The sequence below is a fragment of the Macaca thibetana genome, chromosome 19 (assembly GCF_024542745.1).
Source record: "Macaca thibetana thibetana isolate TM-01 chromosome 19, ASM2454274v1, whole genome shotgun sequence".
NCBI lineage: Eukaryota > Metazoa > Chordata > Mammalia > Primates > Cercopithecidae > Macaca > Macaca thibetana.
In genome coordinates, this window is record NC_065596.1 from 49,443,212 (window position 1) to 49,463,639 (window position 20,428).

Sequence of the window (20,428 nt, forward strand, 5' to 3'; positions counted from 1 at the left end):
CTTTGGGAGGCCGAGGCAGGTGGATCAGTTGAGGGGCTAATTTTTAAGTATTTCTGTAGAGGTGGGGTCTTGCTGTGTTGCCCAGGTTGGTCTCAGACTCCTGGCCTCAAGTGACCCTCCTGTCTTGGCCTCCCAAAGTGCTGGGATTATAGGCATGAGCCACCACGCCTGGCCCCTGGTCTTTATTCCTTAAAGCACAGGTCATAAAAGTGTTTTGTTTCATCTGGAAGGGTTTTAAGAAAGTCCTGGGGTGAGACCGGGCGCAGTGACTCACGTCTGTGATCCCAGCACTTTGGGAGGCCAGGGCGGGAGGATCTCTTGAGCCCAGGAGTCTGAGACAGAGAAGCTCCAAAATTTCTTCAGGGAACTACAAAACATGACATAGTGGATTTGAAAAAGAAACAAATAGAATTTTTATAACTGAAACACACAATAGCCAAAATTAAGAATTCTTACTCTTAAAGATGTTCTGTTTATGTATATATTATATGTATATATATTTATATAAGTAAATATTAGTATTTATATATAAATATTTATATATATATATATCTATATATGAGGATAATAAGATGGAGAGAGACTTGCAATCAGGAGGACTGCTTTAGATACAGTATTCAAGGGAGGCCCCTGAGGAGGAGATGGTTGATTCCAGGCAGGATGCCTGAGAAGCAAGAAGAAAGTAAAATGAAAGTAAATGGTAGTGGTAAATATATAGATAAATGTAATGAACATTGAGTCTTTAAAATGGTAATATCTTTGGGGATTTAAGAATACATAAAATTAAAAGGCACAACAATAACAACATATAATCAGGCACAAGGCACATGGAGTTTGTGTTCTAAAGTCTTTATATCATTCAGAAGAGGATAAAAGTGTTGACTAATTTTATAATTTGAAAATATGCATGATGAAATTTCTGGAAACAATGTATATAACTTTTAAACTAGTATGGGGATAAAAAGAATCATTAAAAAATAATCCAAATAAGAGCAGGAAAATGAAAGGTAGGCAAGGGGAGAATAGAAAACAAAAAGTAAAACGTTAGATTACAAAAAGTAAAAAGTAGATTTAAAACCAAACATACCAGTAGTAGATACACTAAATGGACAAAATACTCGAGTTAAAAGACAAAGAATGTCACTGTGTAAACTAAAGCACAGCTGTGTTGTCTTTAAGATGTATGTCCCAAGCATAAGGATAGAGAAAGGTCAAAAGTAAAAGGGCAGGAAAAACAGTACTTCTCAAATATAAACCAAAACTGAGATGGTAAATCTTAATCTCTAACAAGGTAGATGTTAGTGTAAAAAATACTACTTAGGCCAGGCATGACGGCTCAGCCCAGAGGTTCAAGACCAGCCTGGGTAACATAGGGAGACCTTGTCTCTGCAAAAAATTTAAAAATTAACTGGGTGTGATGGCTCACTGTCTGTCATCCCGGTTACTCAGGAGGCTGAGGCAGGAGGATGACTTGAGCCCAGGAGTTTGAAGCTGCACTGAGCAGTGATCACACCACTGCACTCTAGCCTGGGCAATAGAGTGAGACCCTGTCTCAAACAGAACAAACAAAACAAAAATGCTAAGCAAAGAGGATGATTCATAAAGATAAAAGGCTCAACTTACCAAGTAGAATTCATACAAATTTAAATTTGTGTGCACCTAGAAATAATTTATGTCAATACATTTGAAAATTTAGATGAAATAGTCAAATTCTTGAAAACTTACCTTAAAACTGACTCAAAAAGAAAAAGAATACCTGAATAGTCATGTAATCATTAAAAGAATTGAATTAAAAAATCTTCCCTTGAAAACTCCGGGCCTAGATACCTTCACTAGAGAGTTCTAAAAATATTCAAGGAAGAAATAATTTCAGTCTTACATAAACCTTTCTAGAAACAGAAAAAGAATTAATGCTCCTTAATCTAATGAGGTTAGTATAACCTTGATACCAAAACCCAACAGTGATAGTATAAGAAAAGAAAATTGCTTTTCATTTCACTTATGAATGTAGATGTAAAACTTCTATTAAATTCTAACATTCTAAAGTTCTATTAAAAAATAAAACTACAAAAAAGATCACACCAATTGGTGAAATGTCGAAAGCTTTCCTAATGAGATTGGAAACAATACAGGGTTGTCCTCTGACAACATGAACAGCACTGGCTACCGAGTGGTAACTGACACACGTGGCATGAAAAACTTAGAAGGTTTGGAAAAAGGGAAAACAATAGTGTCATTATTCATAAATGATATAATTCTATCTGTAGAAAACAAATCTACAAATCATTAAAAATAGTAAGAGATTTTAGCAAAGTTGTTCAAAACAGAAAATTTATAAAAATTAATTGTATTTCTTTGTAGGAAAAAAACGTGTAGAAAATGGTATTTGGGGCTGAGCACGGTGGCTCATGCCTGTAATCCCAGCACTTTGGGAGGCCGAGGCAGGCGGATCATGAGGTCAAGAGATCGAGACTATCTTGGCCAACATGGTGAAACCCTGTCTCTACTTAAAATACAAAAATTAGCTGGGGGTGGTGGCGCAGACCTGTAATCCCAGCTACTTGGGAGGCTGAGGCAGGAGAACCGCTTGAACCTGGGAGGCAGAGGTTGCAGTGAGCGGAGATCGTGGCACTGCACTGCAGCCCAGCAACAGAGCGAGACTCCATTTCAAAAAAAAAAAGATATTTTGAAAACTAAGGTAATGATAGGCTATCATGATGAGAAAAAATTTTTTTAATGAAAAAGAAGGAAGGAAGGAAGGAACCGTTGACAAAGCTTCACAAATAGGTGTGAAAAGATTTACAGTACTTCTGTTGGGAAAATTATGAAACTTCGTTGATTACATGATTTCACTTGGTGAAGAATTCCAAGCTGACAGATTTTTGGTAGTTTGTGGGGGTTTTTTCCATTCAGTTTTAAAGATGCTGGCTGTTCACAGGCTTTTGGCTTGCATCGTTTATGATGAAAATCTGCTGTCACGGTTATCTGTATTCTTCTGAAGATAACGTTTCTCTGAGGCTTCTTTTAAGAATTTTTCATTGTCACTGGTTTTCAGCATTTTAACGGGGATATGTCTTAGCATGGTTTCTTTCTTTCTTTCAGACCCTTTTTTACACAGGGTCTGGCTCTGTTGGACAGGTTAGAGTGCAGTGGTGTGATCACTGCTTGCCCCAGCCTTGACCTCCTGGGCTCAAGTGATCCTCCTGCCTCAGCCTCTCAAGTAGCTGGGACTACAGGCATGTGCCACTGCTCCCCGCTAATTTTTAAATTTTTTTGTAGAGACAGAGTCTCATTATGTTGCCCAGGCTGGTCTCAAACTCCTGGCCTTGAGGGAGCCTCCTGCCTTGGCCTCCTGAAGTGCTGGGATTACAGTGGGGGGCTCCACACCCGGGCAGCATGGTTTCTTTACTCTCCATGAAGTTCATTCAGCTTCTTGGGGCTATCAGTGTTTATTTTTCATCAAGTTTGGAAATCTTTCTTTTGGCTATTATTTCTTGAACGTTCTCTTCTGTTTTTCCCTCTTACCTCTCCTGGACCGCTTGATGTTGTCCTGTTGATTGTTCTGTTCACTTTTTGCCCACACTTGTTTCTCTCTGGGCTTCAATCAGACAGTGTCTATTACTATGTCTTCAATTTCACAAATCTTGTATCCTTCTACAATCTAATCTGCTGTTAGTCCCATCCAATATATTGTTCACTTCGCATAATGATTTTTCCCATCTCTGTAAGAAAGATCCATTTGAGTCTTTTTTTGTATTCTCCATCTCTGTCCCCAGCATGCTGTTTTTCTCTTCTTTCTCAAATGTAGGAGCATGTTTTTCTAAAAACGTTTGTTTGCCAATGCCATCATCTCTTTCACTTCCGGATCTGTTCTGTTGATTTTTTTTCCCTCTTGATCATGGATCGTATTTTATTGCCTATTCTCATGCTTGATTGGGTGCTAGATGGTGTAGATTTTATGTTGCAGGATGTTAGACTTATTGCATTGCTTTAAATAGTGTTAGATTTCATTCTGGTGCACACTTAAGCCACTAGATAATTGTTGGATTCTTTATTTTTTTACTTTCTTTTCTTTTTTTTCTTTTTCAATTTTTTTTTTTTTTTTTTTGTAGAAACAGGGTCTTGTTATGTTGCCCAGGCTGGTCTTGAGGTCCTGGGCTTGAGCAGTCCTCCCACCTCGGCCTCCCAAAGTGCTAGGATTACAGGCGTGAGCCACTGCACGTGGCTAAGCTGGATTCTTTCAAAGCTGACTTTTGTTAGGGTAGGCCCAAAGCAACCTCTAGTCTAGGGCTAAGTTAGCCCCACTACTAAGACAGTAACACTCCTTTAAGGATTCTATCCAATAGCTCTTTTATTATAAGGTCTTTCCATTCTGACTGGTGGGTGCATGAACTATTTCCCATTATTTGTGTGTGTCAGAAATTGTTGTGCCTACTGTTTGTAGTGTTTCTTTCTTCGGCTTTAGGCAGTTTCCTCTTACACACGGACAGATCAGTACCCAGCCAAAGACCCCTCAAGATCTCCAGAACCCTTTCTCCCTCTGTGAAATGCCCTCTGCCCTGCCCTGGAGATTCCAGCTGCCTTGACCTCCCTGCTCTTGGATCGCTGGCTCCTGGGCTCAGCAGGTGTCTGCCAGACAGGAAGGTGAAGGGAGCAGTTGCAGCACTCACCTTGTTTTCCCTTCCCTTCGGGATCACAGTCCTGCCTCGCCTGTTGTCCAAAGTCTGAAAACTGTGGTTTCTTCTGTTTGGCCTGGTTTTCTAGCTGAGGGGTAAATCTGGTCTCTGTAACTCTATCTTGGCTGCAAGCAGAAGCCTTGGTATTTTCAACATCCTTCTTTAACCTTTTATCGTTCATCCAGTTCAACAATTTATCCAATAAAATAATAGTTAAGTAAATTTTCAGTGAAAGAAATGAATCCTGGATTTTGTATGTTTTACAGTTATAGTTGACAAACCTTAAAATCATACATTGTTGTGTATTCCTGCTGTGCTGGTAGAGGATGCAGCCCCTATCCCCAGTTACTCTCTATGCAAATTCGGTAACACCCATCTGCCTCATTGTGTGACTGCCCCATTTTAGCTTCATTGTGCTGAATACAAGCCTGTAATGTTTTTGTCCTTCAGCCAGTTACAGAAGGGTGTTCAACAAAATAAGTGCCACTTTGTTCTTTGTTTCTTTTGTCTTAAAAACATGTATTTATAATTACATTATTATGGAAAAAATTGTTTTAGCAGTTTTTTTTTTAATCTGGCATTTATAACCATGTAAAAAATAGAGCTATCTTAGATTTTTTTGGAAGGAATAGCGTGTACACACACACACACACACACACACACACACACACACAGAGACAGAAAGAGAGACAGAGAGAGACAGAGACATAAGCGAAAACCATGGGAGAAAAAGAGGTTAGGTTAGATCATCACCATCAAAGAAGTGTGTGGCCAGGTGTGGTGGCTCATGCTTGTAATCCCAGCTCTTTGGAAAGCTAAGGCAGGAGGATCACTTGAGCCCAAGAGTTCGAAACCAGCCTGGGCAACATAGTGACACTTCATCTTTACAAAAAATACAAAAATTAGCCAGCCATTGTGTGTGCCTGTGGTCTCAGCAACTTGGTAGGCTGAGGTAGGAGGATCGCTTGAGTCCAGAAGTTCGAAGCTGCAGTGAGCCGTGATTGTGCCACTGCACTTCAGCCTGGGCAACAGAGTGAGACCCTGTCCCACACAGACACACACACAGTGTGTGCCCAGCCACGCCCTCTCTCCCGTGGTCTAGCAGCTTGGTCCCAGGTCCTCTAGGGCCCAGGATGGGGAGATGTTTCCACAGAGGCCTTCCAAGTGACCCACCCAGAGACTGGAGGGCTGGGCTATTATCACTCATCTGCCTCATTGTGTGACTGCCCCATTTTAGCTTCATTGTGCTGAATACAAGCCTGTAATGTTTTTGTCCTTCAGCCAGTTACAGAAGGAAGAAGAGAAAGAAAGGGCTGAGATGGAGGAGTTGATGGAGAAGCTGACAGTCCTGCAAGCGCAGAAGAAGAGCCTGCTGTTAGAGAAGAACAGCTTGACAGAGCAGAACAAAGCACTGGAAGCCGAACTTGAACGAGCACAGAAAATCAATAGGTTTGTATCTTTTTTTCCTTTAAGTTGCTTTTATTTTCAATAGTTAAAAAAGACAAATGGGCTGGGTGCAGTGGCTCACTCCTGTAATCCCAGCACTTTGGGAGGCTGAGGCAGGTGAATCATTTGAGGTCAGAAGTTCAAGACCAGCCTGGCCAGCATGGCAAAACCCCATCCCTACTAAAAATGCAAAAATTAGTCAGGCGGTAGTAGCATGCACCTGTAGTCCCAGCTACTCAGGAGGCTGAGGCAGGAGAATCGTTTGAGCCTGGGAAGCGGAGGTTGCGGGGAGGCGGAGGTTGCCGGCAGGCGGAGGTTGCGGCGAGCCGAAATCACGCCACTGTAATCCAGCCTGGGCGACAGAGTGAGACCCTGTCTCAAAAAAGAAAAAAGACAAATGAAGAATATTCTATTTCATTTATTTTAATCTTTTTCTAATAGTCGCTATAAAACTTTTCTGTTTTGAAATTACTGGATATCAGACTATAATAAGTATTGTTTCTGTTAACCAGTGTTAACCAACATTTCTCAGTCTATAATTCAAATATGGTTGAGAGTCATATGATAACCCTAAGACTCAAAGTTCTAGGAGCTCTTTCCTAACCATTTCCTAAAAGTCTACTTTGGAATTTCTGGATCTTTTTTTCAAAAGTGCCTTTTAGAACATGAGCCAGATAGTTAATAGAATAATACTTAATGAGCCTATGGGCCAGGTGCGGTGGCTCATGCCTGTAATCCCAGCACTTCGTGAGGATGAGATGGGCAGATCACTTGAGGTCAGGAGTTCAAGACCAGCCTGACCAACATAGAGAAACCCTGGCTACTTTAAAAAAAAATAAATATATATATATATATATATATATATATATATACACACACAGAAAATTAGCTGAGTGTGGTGGCACATGCCTCTAATCCCAACTACTCAGGAGGCTGAGGCATGAGAATCACTTGAACCTGGGAAGTGGAGATTACAGGGAGCCATGATCATGCCACTGCACTCCAGCCTGGGCCACAGAGCAAGACTGTGTCTCAAAAAAAAAAAAAAAAAAAAAAAGAGCCTATTCGTTGTTAGACATTTGGAACTCCTCTTATTAACTTAAGTTGGGCTCACCAGTTATGCTTGGTTTCAAATTCAGTTACTTCTTCTCACCTTGAAACTTAATAGAAGATTTAGGTTGCTGAAGAATAATATTGAAATGCTACCACATACTTGCCTTTTTTGTAATACGGTTATTCACCATGCCCTAGCCATGTAAACTAATGGGTTTTTATTCTACCATTTGGGGTAACTCTCTAGGAAATCTCAAAAGAAGATTGAGGTCCTCAAAAAGCAGGTGGAAAAAGCCATGGGGAATGAAATGTCTGCTCACCAGTACCTGGCAAACCTTGTTGGCCTGGCAGAAAATATAACCCAGGAACGTGACAGTCTTATGTGTTTGGTAAGTTTCCTGAAGGTTACATCAAATAAACTGCAAGTTAATACGCAAATGTGATTTTAAGAGTATTTTTAAAAATGATCTATTAAAAGCTTTATCCAGGCACTCCCTGACTTACGATGGAAGGTTTGACCTAGGAATTTTCGACTTCATGACGTATTTATTGGGAAGTAATCTTATTATAAATTGAGGAGCTCCTTACAACTTATAATGAAGTTACCATTTATACTAAATGCCCATTGCTTTTACACCATTATAAAGTTGAAAAAATGTAGATTGAACCATCATAAGTTGGGAACCGTCTGCTGTAATGCCAGTATTAAATGCATTTTTGATATACAGTTTGTTCAACTTATGATGGGTTTATCAGGATGTAGCCCTGTTGTAAATCAAGAGCCATCTGTATTTTAAAATTTCAACTGTATTGCCCTGGCATGGTGCTGTGTGCCTGTAGTACCAGCTACTCAGGAAGCTGAGGCAGGAGGATCATTTGAGCCCAGAAATTCAAGACCAGCCTGGGTAACATAGTAAGATCCCATCTCTACCAAAAAAATTTAAAAATTAGCAGGTCGTGGTGGCATGCACCTGTAGTCTTAGCTACTCAGGAAGCTGAGGTAGGAGGTTCATTTGAGTGTGGGAGTTGAAGGCTGCAGTGAGCTATGACTGTACTACTGGACTGCACCTGGTAAACAGAGCAAGACCCTGTCCCTAAAAAAAAAAAAAAAAAAAAAGAAAGAAATGCTAATAAACCACTCTTGAGATACCATTCTCAAAAAATGTTACAAATCATTTTTTTCTTTTTAAACAATTCTTTTTATTAATGCATAATATTTTTACATTTAAAAAAATATTTTAAATATATTTACATACACATGGGGGAGGTACATGTGATATTTTGTAACGTGCATAGAAAGTGTAACAATTAAGTCAGGTGTTTGGGCTATCCATCACCACAAGCATTTATCTTTTTTTTGAAGACGGAGTCTCACTCTGTTATCCAGGCTGGAGTGCAGTGGCATGATCTCAGCTCACTGCAACCTCTGCCTCCTGGGTTCAAGACTTTCTTGTGCCTCAGCCTCCCGAGTAGCTGGGATTACAGGCGCATGCCACCACACCTGGCTAAGTTTTGTATTTTTAGTAGAGACAAGGTTTTGCCACGTTGGCCAGGCTGGTCTTGAACTCCTGGCCTCAAGAGATCTGCCCACCTCGGCCTCCCAAAGTGCTGGAATTACAGGTGTGAGCCACCGTGCCCTGGCTGAGCATTTATCATTTCTGTGTGTGGAGAATATTTCAAGTCCTCATTGCTAGCTATTTTGAAATATACAATACATTGTTGTTAACTTTAGTCAACCTACTCTGCTGTGGAACATTAGAACTTATTTCGTCTATCTAACTGTATGCTTATACCTATTAAGCAACCTCTCTTCATTCTGCCCCCTGCCCCCACAGCCCCCCACAAACACACCCAGAGCCGCATGCATCCTAGCCTCTGGTAGCTATCATTATAATCTCTACCTCCTTGAGGTCAACTTTTTTAGCCCCCACATATGAGTGAGTACATGCCATATTTATCTTTCTGGGTCTGCTTATTTTACTTAACATAATGGCCTCCAGTTCCATCCATGTTGCTGTAGATGACATGGTTTTGTTCTTTTATATGGCCAAATAATATTTCATTGTGTAAATAGAGCATATTTTCTTTACTTAATTCCTTGCCTGTGAATAAATACCCAGTAGGTTGGATTGCTCGATCGTTTGGTAATTGTTTTTAGTTTTTTGAGGAACCTCCATACTGTTTTCCATAATAGCTGTACTAATTTACATTCCCACCAACAGTGTATGAGGATCACTTGAGTCCAGGAGTTTGAGACCAGCGTGGGCAAGATAGGGAGAACCTGTCTCTACAAATAATGAAAAACTTAGCCAGGCATAGTAGTGCATGCCTGTAGTTTCAGCTACTCAGTAGGCTGAGGAAGGAGCCTAGGAGGTCGATCATGCCACTGTACTCCAGCCTGGGTGATAGAACAAGACCCTGTCTCAATTTTTAAAAAGAAAAGAAAAAAAATTTCAGGACCCTCTAAATGTATTACGCGAAGGGGGAAGTTAAGCCCTGGAGATTGAGCGATGTAGCTTGTTTGCTATTCTGCTTCTTATAGATGAGTTCTCTTTCTCATTGTTTTGTTTTGTAAATGACTAGGAGAGACCAGAGACCAGACCACCTCCTCCTTCGAGTCACTCATCTATAAAGATGAACAGCTCCCTTTATTGTTCTATACCTAAGACCAGATGGCACCCACAACCCCATGACTGTTACATCTTCAATGTGGAATGTTAAATATATCTTTCCTGAAAGAAAAAGACTGCCTCAACTAATTAGATTGTTGTAACTATGCATTCAGTCTTACATAGAAAGACACTGAAATTCTGTTAGGCTTTCCTGCATGTGGTCCTATTAGCAATCCCAAACTTGTACACTTCAGAACACAGACTTGTGTTCTTTGGAATCTACTTCCTGGGTGGCCTGTCGTCAAACTTTGTGCTTGAATAAACTCTCTTTAAACTGGATTCTAACCCTTTTGATTATTTTAGGTTGACATCAGCATCTGTTATTTTTTGTCTTTTTAATAATAGCCATTCTAACTAGAGTAAGATGATATCTCATTGTGGTTTTGATTTACATTTCTCTGATGATTTGTGATGTTGAGCATTTTTTTCATATGCCTGTTGCCCATTTGTATGTCTTCTTTTGAGGAATGTCTATTTAGATCCTTTGCCACTTTTTAATGGAATTTGTTTGTTTGTTTGCTATTAAGAGTTGTGTTTCTTAAAAAAATGAGAGAGAGAGAGAGAGAGAGAGAGAGAGAAAATTGAGTTCCTTGTATATCCTGGGTATTAGTCTCTCGCTGAATGAATATTTTGCAAGTATTTTCTCTTATTCAACAGGTTGTCTCTTCATTCTATTGATTGTTTCCTTTGCTGTGCAGAAGCTTTTTAGTTTAATATAGTTCCATTTGTCTGTTTTTGTTTTTGTTGCCTGTGCTTTTGGGGTCTTAGCCATAAAATTTTTGCCTAAAGTCCTGGAGTGCTTCCTCTATGTTTTCTTCTAGTCGTTGTATAGTTTCAGGTTTTACATTTAAGTCTTTAATCCAGTGTGAGTGGATTTTTTGCATATGATGAGAAATAGAGATCTAGTTTCCTTTTTCTGTATATGGATGTCCAATTTTCCCAGCACCATGTATTGAAGAGGGTGTCCTTTCCCCAGTGTATGTTCTTGGTGCCTTTGTTGAAAAGCCGTTGGCAGTAAATATGTGGGTTTGTTTCTGGGTTCTCTATTCTGTTCCATTGGCCAATGTGTCTGATTTTGTACTGATACTGTGCTGTTTTGGTTACTATAGACTTGTAATATATTTTGAAGTCAGGTAGTGTAATACCTCCAGCTTTGTTCTTTTTGCTCCAAACTGGTTTGCCTTTTCAGGCTCCTTTTTGGTTCCATATGTGATAATGTAGGATTGTTCATTCTATTTCTGTGAAAATTGTCACTGATGTTTTGATAAGGATTGCACTGAATCTGCTGATTGCTCTGGGGAGTCTGGTCATTTTAATGATGTTAGTTCTTTGAATCCATGATCATGGGATGTTTTTCCATTAGTTTGAGTCAGCTTCATTGTCTTTCATCAGCGTTTGTAGTTTTCCTTGTAGAAATCTTTAACTTTCTTGGTTAAATTTATTTCTAGGTTTTTTTTTTTTTTTTTTTTTTTTTTTTTTGTAGCTATTATAAATGGGATTGCTTTCTTGGTTTCTTTTTCAGGGAGTTCATTATTGGTGTATAGAAACACTACTGACCTTTATACGTTGATTTTGTGTTCTGCAACTTTACTGAACTTTTTTTTTATCAGATCTAAGAGTCGTTTGGTGAAGTCTTTAGTTTTTTCTAAATATGAGATCGTGTCATTGGCAAAGAGAAACAATTTGACTTCCTCTTTTCTAATTTGGATGACTTGTATTTCTTTCTCTTGCCTGACTGCTCTCGCTAGGACTTCCAGTACTGTGCTGACAAAGAGTGGTAAAAGTAGGCATCCTTAACTAGTTTCAGTTTTGAGAGGAAAGGCTTTTAGCTTTTCCCTACTTGGTATGATGTTAGCTGTGGGTTTGTCATATATGGCCTTTCATATGTTAGGTATGTTCCTTCTATGTCTAGTTTATTAAGTGTTTTTATCATGAAGGGATGTCGAATTTTTATCCGATTTTTTTCTGTGTCTGTTGGTGTGCTCATATGGTTTTTATCCTTCATTCTGCTGATGTGATCTATCATGTTTATTGATTTGTGTGTGTTGAACTGTCTTTGCATCTCTTGATCCCACTTGATCATGGCATACTATTTTTTTGATGTGCTGTTTAATTTGGTTCGCTAATATTTTGTTGAGGATTTTGCATCTGTGTTCATTAGGATATTGGCCTGTAATTTTCTTTTTTTATTGTGGCCTTGTCTGGTTTTGGTATCAGGGTATTACTGGCCTCAAAGAATTAGATAGAATTCCTTCCTCTTCAATTTTTTTGGAATAGTTTGAGGAGAATTTGTATTAGTTCTTCTTTGTAAGGTTTGTAGAATTTGGCAGAAAAACTATCTGGTCCTGGACTTTCTTTGTTGGGAAACTTTTTATTAATGATTCAATCTCATTATTTGTTATTGGTCTGTTCAAGTTTTCTTTTTCTTCCTAATTCAATCTTGATAGTGTTGTCAATGGGCCGGTTCAGGTTCTTGACTTCACTGCACAAAAGAATTTGAGAGCTAGTCCAAAGTAAGAGCGGGTGAAGAAGTCTGTTGCAAAGCAAAAGTCACTCTGAGGGACAGCGGAAGAGACAGACCCTAATATTTTAAGGGAATGCCCTTTACAGGAGCTGTGCATGCATATTCATAAAGTATTGATGAGGTCAAGTGTGCAAAGGTGGACCTATGGTTGGTGCATGCACTCAGCATCTACATGCTCTAACGTGTATCATATGTATAATTAGCATTAAAACCTCCACCTAGGGTGTGTTTTTTACATTAAAATGAGGAAAAGGTTGCTGTAAGCTAAATTAAGCTAAATCTTGTGCCTAGCTGTGCATGCAGGACCCTGGAGAAGTCTTTAGCCCTGCCCAAGCAGGAATTGGTAGTTAATAGCTTCTTGGGCTTTTGGTGTTGATTGGCTGGAGATTGGGGAAGCTACATTATGATTAAGGGATTTTTGTTCTTTTTCCTAGGCCATATTGGGTATCAGGAACGTGTAACCACCTGGTAGTTGGCTGGGATCCTGTGGGACTACTTATCTTGCAAAAGAGTTAGGTGCTGACATACAAGAGTGCACATGAAAGGAGCCCACTGCGAAAGAAGCACGCGGGGCTTCACTAAAGAGGACAAGTCAGTACGGTCTCATAACTTTACTGATCCTGCCTCTGTAGGTTGTATGTTATCCAGCAGTATATCCATTTTCTCTAGGTTTTCAGTTTATTAGCAGTGGCTTTTCACTATGTTGCCCAGGCTGACCTTGGACGTCTGGATTCAAGCAATCCTCCTCCCTCAGCCTCCTGCGTCACTGGGACTATAAGAACATTTCACCCTGCCTCACTTAGTTCTGCTCTGATCTTTATTTTTTCTTTCTTTCTACTCATTTTGGGTTCTATTTGTTCTTGTTTATCTAGTTCCTTGAGGTACATCATTAGGTTTATTTGAAATATTTCCACTTTTGTGATGCAGGCATTTATTGCTATAAACTTCACTCTTAGCATTGCTTTTGCTGTATCCCATAGGCTTTGGTATGTTGTGTTTGGTATGTTGTGTTTCAGTTTTCATTTGTTTCAAGAAATTTTTGATAGCTTTCTTAATTTCTTCATTGACCCAATCATTGTTAAGGAACATGTTGTTTAATTTTCATATGTTTGTACAGTTTCCAAAGTTCCTCTTGTTATTGCTTTCTAGTTTTAGTCCACTATGGTCTGAGAAGATACTTGATATGATGTCAGTATTTTTAAATTTGTTGAGCTTGCTTTGTGGCCTAACACACATTGTGTACTAGAGAATGTTGTATATGCTGATGAGAAGAATATGTATTCTGCAGTTATTGGATGAAATAAGTGTTTTGTAAATGTCTATTAGGTCATTTCGTCTAAAGTGCAGTTAAATTCAGTGTTTCTTTGTTAGTTTTCTGTCTCGGTGACCTGATTGCTGAGAGTAGGGTGGTGAAGTCCCCAACTATTATTGTATTGTAGTCTATCTCCCCTTTTAGATCTAATAATATTTGTTTTATATACCTGGATGCTGTGGTGTTGGGTGCATACGTGTTTAGAATGTGTCCTCTTATTGAATTTATCCCTTTATTATTATAATATGACTTTCTTTTCACAGTTTTTGACTTAAAGTTTGTTTTATTTGATGCAAGTATAGCTACTCCTGCTTGTTTTTGGTTTCCTTTTGCATGGAATATATTTTTCATCCCTTTACTTTTAGTCTGTATGGATCTTTACAAGTGAAACGTGTTTCTTGTAGGCAGCACATAGTTGGATCATGTTTAAAAAAATTTTTTTTTCTGATATCCATTCAGCCAGTCTGTATCTTTTAAGTGGAAAATTTAATTAATTTATATTTCAAGGTTACTATCGATATGCAAGGACTTATTCCTGTTATTTTGTTGATTGTTTTCTGGTTGTTTTGTGTATCATTTGTTCCTTTTATTTATCTCATTCTATAGTGGTAACATTTGCGTTCTTTTCTCTTCCTTGTTCGTGTGTGCTTGCTCTACCAGTTAGTTTTATCATTTCATGTGTTTTCATGATAGTAAGTATTGTCCTTTCAATTCTCGCTGTAGGACTCCCTTAAGCATTTCATGAAGGATTGGTCTAGTGGTGACAAATTCTCTCAGTGTTTGCTTATCTGTAAGTCTTTATTCCTTCTTCATTTATGAAGGATAACTTTACTTGGTATAGTATTCTTGGCTGGCTGACAGGTTTTTTTTTTTTTTTTTCTTTTCTTTCATTCCTTTGAATATATCATCCCATTCTCTCCTGGCCTGTAAAGTTTCTTCTGAGAAATACACCATTAGCTGGGCACAGTGACTCACGCCTATAATCCCAGCACTTTGGGAGGCTGACACGGGCAGATCACCTGAGGTCAGGAGTTCAAGACCAGCCCGGCCAACATGGCAAAACCCTGTCTCCACTAAAAATGCAAAAATTAGCTGGGCGTGGTGGTGCCTGCCTGTAATCCCAGCTACTTGAGGGGCTGAGGCCAGAGAATTGCTTGAACCTAGGAGGCGGAGGCTACAGTGAGCTGAGATTATGCCACTGCACTCCAGCCTGGGTGACAGAGCAAGACTCCATCTCAAAAAAAAAAAGAAAAGAAAAAAGAAAAGACACATGCCATTAGTCTTATGACAGTTCCTCATATGTAACTAGACTTTACACACACACACACACACACATATATTTAGAATTCTGTGTTTGGCTTTTGATGGTTTGACTGTAATATCATGGAGAGAAGACCTTTTTGGGAATATGAGCTTCGTGTGTCTGGATTTCTAAATCTCTTGCTAGACTTGGAAAGTTTTCAACTGTTACTTTGTTGAATAGGTATTTTTATGCCATTAAACTCCTTTTCACCCCTTGGAACATCAGAAGGCAGGCTTCATTTTTTGTTTAAATTCTTCTCTCTGTCCTTTGCTCCTTCTCTTTCTTTGTCTCTCTCTCTCTCTCTCTCAGTCTCTGTCTCTCTCTCCCTCTCTTTCATTTCACTGAGTATTTCAAAAGCAGAAGAAATTCTTTCTCTTGCTTGATCTAGTCTATTGTTGAAGCTCTCAATTGTATTGTTTATTTTATTCATTGAATTCTTCAGTTCCAGGATTTCTGTTTAGTTCTTTTTTATATCTATCTCTTAGGTGAAATCCTCATTTATATCCTAAATTGTTTTTCTGGTTTCTTTATAGTGTTTATTTGTGTTCTGTTGTATTTCAGTGAGCTTCTTTAATATCATTATTTTTAATTCTCCTTCAGGCATTTCATAAGTTTTTTGTTGTTGTTGTTGTTGGAATCTGTTGTTGGAGAATTATTATATTCCTTTGGAGGTTTCATATTGCCTTGCTGTTTCATGTTTCTTATGTCCTTTCATTGATTTCTGCAAATCAAGTGTAACAGTCACTTCTTCTGATTTTTTGTATTGGCTTTCATAGGGGAAGCCTTTTCCTATAGATGTATCTATGGTGTTGGTTGGCTAAGCCACATTAGCTTTGATTCTGGATGTGTGCATACATGTCTTCATATGATTACCTCAGCTGGAAACAGTGTCAGTGGTGTCTGTGATGTCCTCAGTGGCTTAGTCTGCAGTTGTTAGTAGAGGCTGTGGTGAGGTTTTGCTGGGGATGGGACTCCAATTGGACCAGTCCTCTTGGGGGGTGAGCCAAGCACACCTGTCATGAGCCTGTGGGTAGTACATACAGGCACCAATGTTAGCAGGTCCAGGCACGTCGATTCTTGGGCCTCCAAGTGGCTTGCTTGGGTGCCTTAGTGGCAGCTATATGCCCAGTGGGTGGGCAATTCCTTGGGCCCCTGAGCAGGATGTATAGTGTGAGTGATGGTATTTGTGGATGTATAGTGGATGGTATTTGTGGATGCAGGATGTATAGTGTGAGTGGGGTCACACAGACTCCAGGGAGCACCCTGCACCAGTCTTAGGGCCTGCAGGGGTTGAGGGGCTCCCCTGGGGCTGGGATCACAGGAGTGTGCAGTGAGAATGTGGACCCCTGGGGATCTTTCACCCTTTCCCCGCACGGGGAAGCCTCTCCAGGCTCCCGACCAAGACCCATCCTGTCTGGGCTGTCATCTCCCTCTCCTTTAGTGCACAGTACTACCTTGGGCTTCCAGGTGGCACTCACTATTGTTAGTAGTGGCTGCAGTGAGCTAAGCAGGCCCCCAGGTAGCATGTGCAGGTGGATACCAGGGATGGTGGTGGTGGTGGTGGGTGGACCCGTCCTCAGGCCCCCAGGAGGAAGGCTCAGATGCCAGAGGTGGTCAATGGAGCAGGGCAATCCCCAGACCTCTGGACAGTGTGTTTGGGTACCAGCAGCAGTTTTTCAGGGCCTGTTTCTGGGCCCCTGGTTATGTGCATGTGCACCCGGGCTGATTGACAATCTGAAGACATCCCCAGACCCCCAGATGGCATGCTTGGGCACTATGGGAGCAGTGCCAGGCAAGGTGGGCCTGTTCTCAGTTTCCTCAATGGTGTCCATAGGCATAGGCTGTGGTGGGTGAGGTGGGACAAGCCCTAGGCCTCCGGAAGGCATTCTGGGGTCATTATTAGGCCCTCTGCCAGTGTGTGTGTGTGTGTGTGTGTGTGTGTGTGTGTGTGCACGCCTGGGGCAACCAACATGGTGGGACAGTCCCCGCACGCTGTGGTGAAGAGGATGGGGTGATCCCCAGGCCCCAGGTGCTGTGCTTGGGTTGCTTTGGCAACGGAGGCATTGGGCAGGGGAAGCCTGTCCTCAGGGCACATGCACATGCGCAGGGCTCTGTGGCTGGAGTGGGTGGGGTTGCTGTTAGTGACAGGGCCCCCAGGCAGGCAGGTTTCAGGATCGGGGAGCACTTGCTTCAGCTCCCTTGCTCCCATGGGCAGCCTCTTCAGTGCACTGTATCACACTCTCCTGGGTATGCAGGACACTGTAGGGTAGAGTGCTGGGGACCTGCTGCCTCCCTGGGTCCACCTGGTACCTTGCCGCTGCAGCCCTCCGGGTACATGTGGGGGGAATGTCCGTGGCGCCCCAGGGATGCGGAGATGCCGGGGCTGCTGGGTCCCGGGGACAGGATGCAGTCTGGTGGGGGCCGGACTCTCAAAATGATGCCACTGTGCTGCAGCTGCCCGGAGCCTGGGTCAGTGTGGGACCCAGCGTGAGCCCCCTCTCTGGAGCAGTGGGGTCACACAGACTCCAGGGGGCACCCTGCACCAGTCTCAGGGCCTGCAGGGGTTGAGGGGCTCCCCTGGGGCTGGGATCACAGGAGTGTGCAGTGAGAATGTGGACCCCTGGGGATCTTTCACCCTTTTCCCCCGCACGGGGAAGCCTCTCCAGGCTCCCGACCAAGACCCATCCCATCTGGGCTGTCATCTCCCTCTCCTTCAGTGCGCGGGTGCTGCCCAGCCCTCCCCTGTCGAGTTCCCATGGTCTCTGTTAGATGTCCTCTGTGTGATGACTGACTCCTGTTTTGGTTCTCCTGTGTGGAGGAGTCCAACATCCTGTGCCTCCAGCCAGCCACCCTGAGCTTCCCTCCTGAAAACAGGTTTGTTTTTTTTTGAAATGGAGTCTCGCTCTGTCACCCAGGCTGGAGTGCAGTGGCACGATCTTGGCTCACTGCAACCTCCACCTCCTGGGTTCAAGCGATTCTCCTGCCTCAGCCTTCTGAGTAGCTGGGACTATAGGCATGTGCCACCACGCCCGGCTAATTTTTTGTATTTTAAGTAGAGATGGGATTTCACCGTGTTAGCCAGGATGGTCGTTCTCCTGACCTTGTGCGCCTCAGCCTCCCAAAGTTCTGGGATTGCAGGCGTGAGCTACCGCGCCCAGCTGAAAACAGTTTTTTAAATTACAGTAATTGCTGATAAGCGTGTGGTCAGTCTGGCCATATTTTACTGGTGACTTCTGAGTCCTTTCCAGAGCCTTCCAGAAAGCAGTTTGACTTTGACGCAGCATGGATGGAGCCTTGAAGGCACTCAAGGTGTCTGGCCCAGCGCTGCCCCTCTGAAAGGCAGCTGAACCCTGATACTCTCTGAGTACCCATTTTCCCTTCTGCTGTGTGTGCTGGCCTTCCTCACCGGGACATGGAGAGGGCAAGAGAAAACGTGCTGAAAAATCTAAAGGGCTGAACAAACCCTTTCACCTCCAGATTTCCTGGGAACCTGCCCGCCACATGTCTTGAGGCCACTGTAAATGCGAAGCCATCTTGTTTGCAGGGCAGGACATGCAGGGAATCCCGGTCCCTGGGGTGCAGGCCCCATGCCTCTCACATGGGCCAAGGAGTATCACAGGCTTCCGTGATGAAGTCAGGATCCTTCCAGACCCTCAGACACTCCCCTTTCGGCCCACAATATTTGTGGGCTCAGGATGGAAATACAAATGGAGGCCACTTACTGTCTCCAGATACTTAGAAGTTACTCGTTGAGCCAACAGACTGTTAGTAAATTGTGTTCCCTTCTCCTGCCTTGACCTTTATCATGGCCTGGCTGTCAAGTTTAGAGTCCTCAGGCCCCGCAGAGTCAAACTGGAAATGTAGGGTGTGGGAGAGCTGCTTTCTTCCATCCTGGCTTCACCTGTCACCACGGACTTTTCTGTCCAAGCAGACACCCGCTGTCCACGCAGGGAGATGCATGGTAGCTGCCAGGACATCTGGGCAGAGCGCTTGGTCTTGTGTAGCCATGTCTGGGGCGGACCCATCCCTACGGCTTTGCAGGCCCCTTGACCCTGGGAGTGCCTAGGCCAGCCCCTCTAGCCAGGTCCAGGGGTGTTACTAGCTGCTCTGCCAGTCTCTGCCCTGTTCTAGGACTGAGCCCCCATGTACTCCTGCCCAACCCCGTCCTGGTCTCCAGGACCTCGTGAGAGCCTGAACCCCACCCTGTACATACACCGGCAGTGGGAGGACTCCACTCTGCCTTGGGAAGTTTCTGCTGATGTTCTCTGGCTACAAATCACTTTCAGTTTCCCCAAATTAGCTGGGCATGGTGGCGCGTGCCTGTAGTCCCAGCTACTCGGGAGGTTGAGTTGAGGCAGGAGAATCTCTTGAGCCCAGGAGGCAGAGGTTGCAGTGAGCTGAGATCGCACCACTGCACTTCCAGGCTGGGCAACAGATTGAGACTTTGTCTCAAAAAACAAAAAACAAAAACAAAAAGCAAAAAAAAAAAAGATCACTTTCAGTTTCCCCAAGTATGACTGCACCATCTTGCATTTATCACATTTTTGTGGGAGACACGATAGTCTTAGATACTGAGAATTTTTTTTTTTTTTTTGAGACAGAGTCTTGCTATGTTGCCCAGGCTGGAGTGCGGTGACGCGATCTCAGCTCACTGCAACCTCCGCCTCCTGGGTTCAAGCCATTCTCGTGCCTCAGCCTCTCAAGCAGCTGAGACTACAGGCGCACACCACCAAGCCTGGCCTGAGATCTTTTAAAATCCTGCTTCTAGGGTGGATTTTCCATGTGACCTAGAGCAATTACTCTGTGACTTAGCTTTCCTTCTGGAAAATCAAACTTGTCACCACTAGCCTACCTTGGAAAGAATGCTCAGCATTACTTATTTTACTTTAGCATCTGAAATAGTTAATTTATAGAATCTAGCAGGTCATGTCCAATCTGGATATTAGTTTAAATCATTTGACTTCAAATGATGTCATCCCTCCTGGATGTATTGCTTTTCATGTATGGCTTGGAGAAACGGCCTTGTGCATTCATATTACATTATCCTTAATTTTGGAATTGTTCTAATGAGTCAAGTTTTGAGTTGATTGGCATCTTGGCACTTATTGTTTGGATGCGATTGGAGGAAAGATAGATTCTATAAGAGCAGAGATGCGTTCTGCAAACCTTTGCAGCCCCTCCCACTCCCCTGGTCTGTGGGGCTGGAATTCTTCTCTTTTTTTTTTTTTTTTTTTTTTTTTTTTTTTTTTTTGAGACGGAGTCTGGCTCTGTCGCCCAGGCTGGAGTGCAGTGGCCAGATCTCCGCTCACTGCAAGCTCCGCCTCCCGGGTTCGCGCAATTCTCCTGCCTCAGCCTCCCGAGCAGCTGGGACTACAGGCGCCCGCCACCTCGCCCGGCTTATTTTTTTTTTGTATTTTTAGTAGAGACGGGGTTTCACCGTGT

At 42.3% G+C, this 20,428-nt stretch overlaps 1 protein-coding gene across 2 annotated transcripts in view; it reads left to right on the forward strand.

The window, feature by feature from the left end:
• CEP89 (centrosomal protein 89) overlaps nt 1-20,428 on the forward strand; it is a 97,729-nt gene that overhangs the window by 65,028 nt on the left and 12,273 nt on the right. For both annotated transcript variants that reach the window (XM_050771982.1, XM_050771984.1), the window contains 2 exons: nt 5,958-6,125; nt 7,423-7,564. In XM_050771982.1, coding sequence (XP_050627939.1) covers nt 5,958-6,125; nt 7,423-7,564 — 310 coding nt within the window. The remainder of the gene's footprint in view (nt 1-5,957; nt 6,126-7,422; nt 7,565-20,428) is intronic.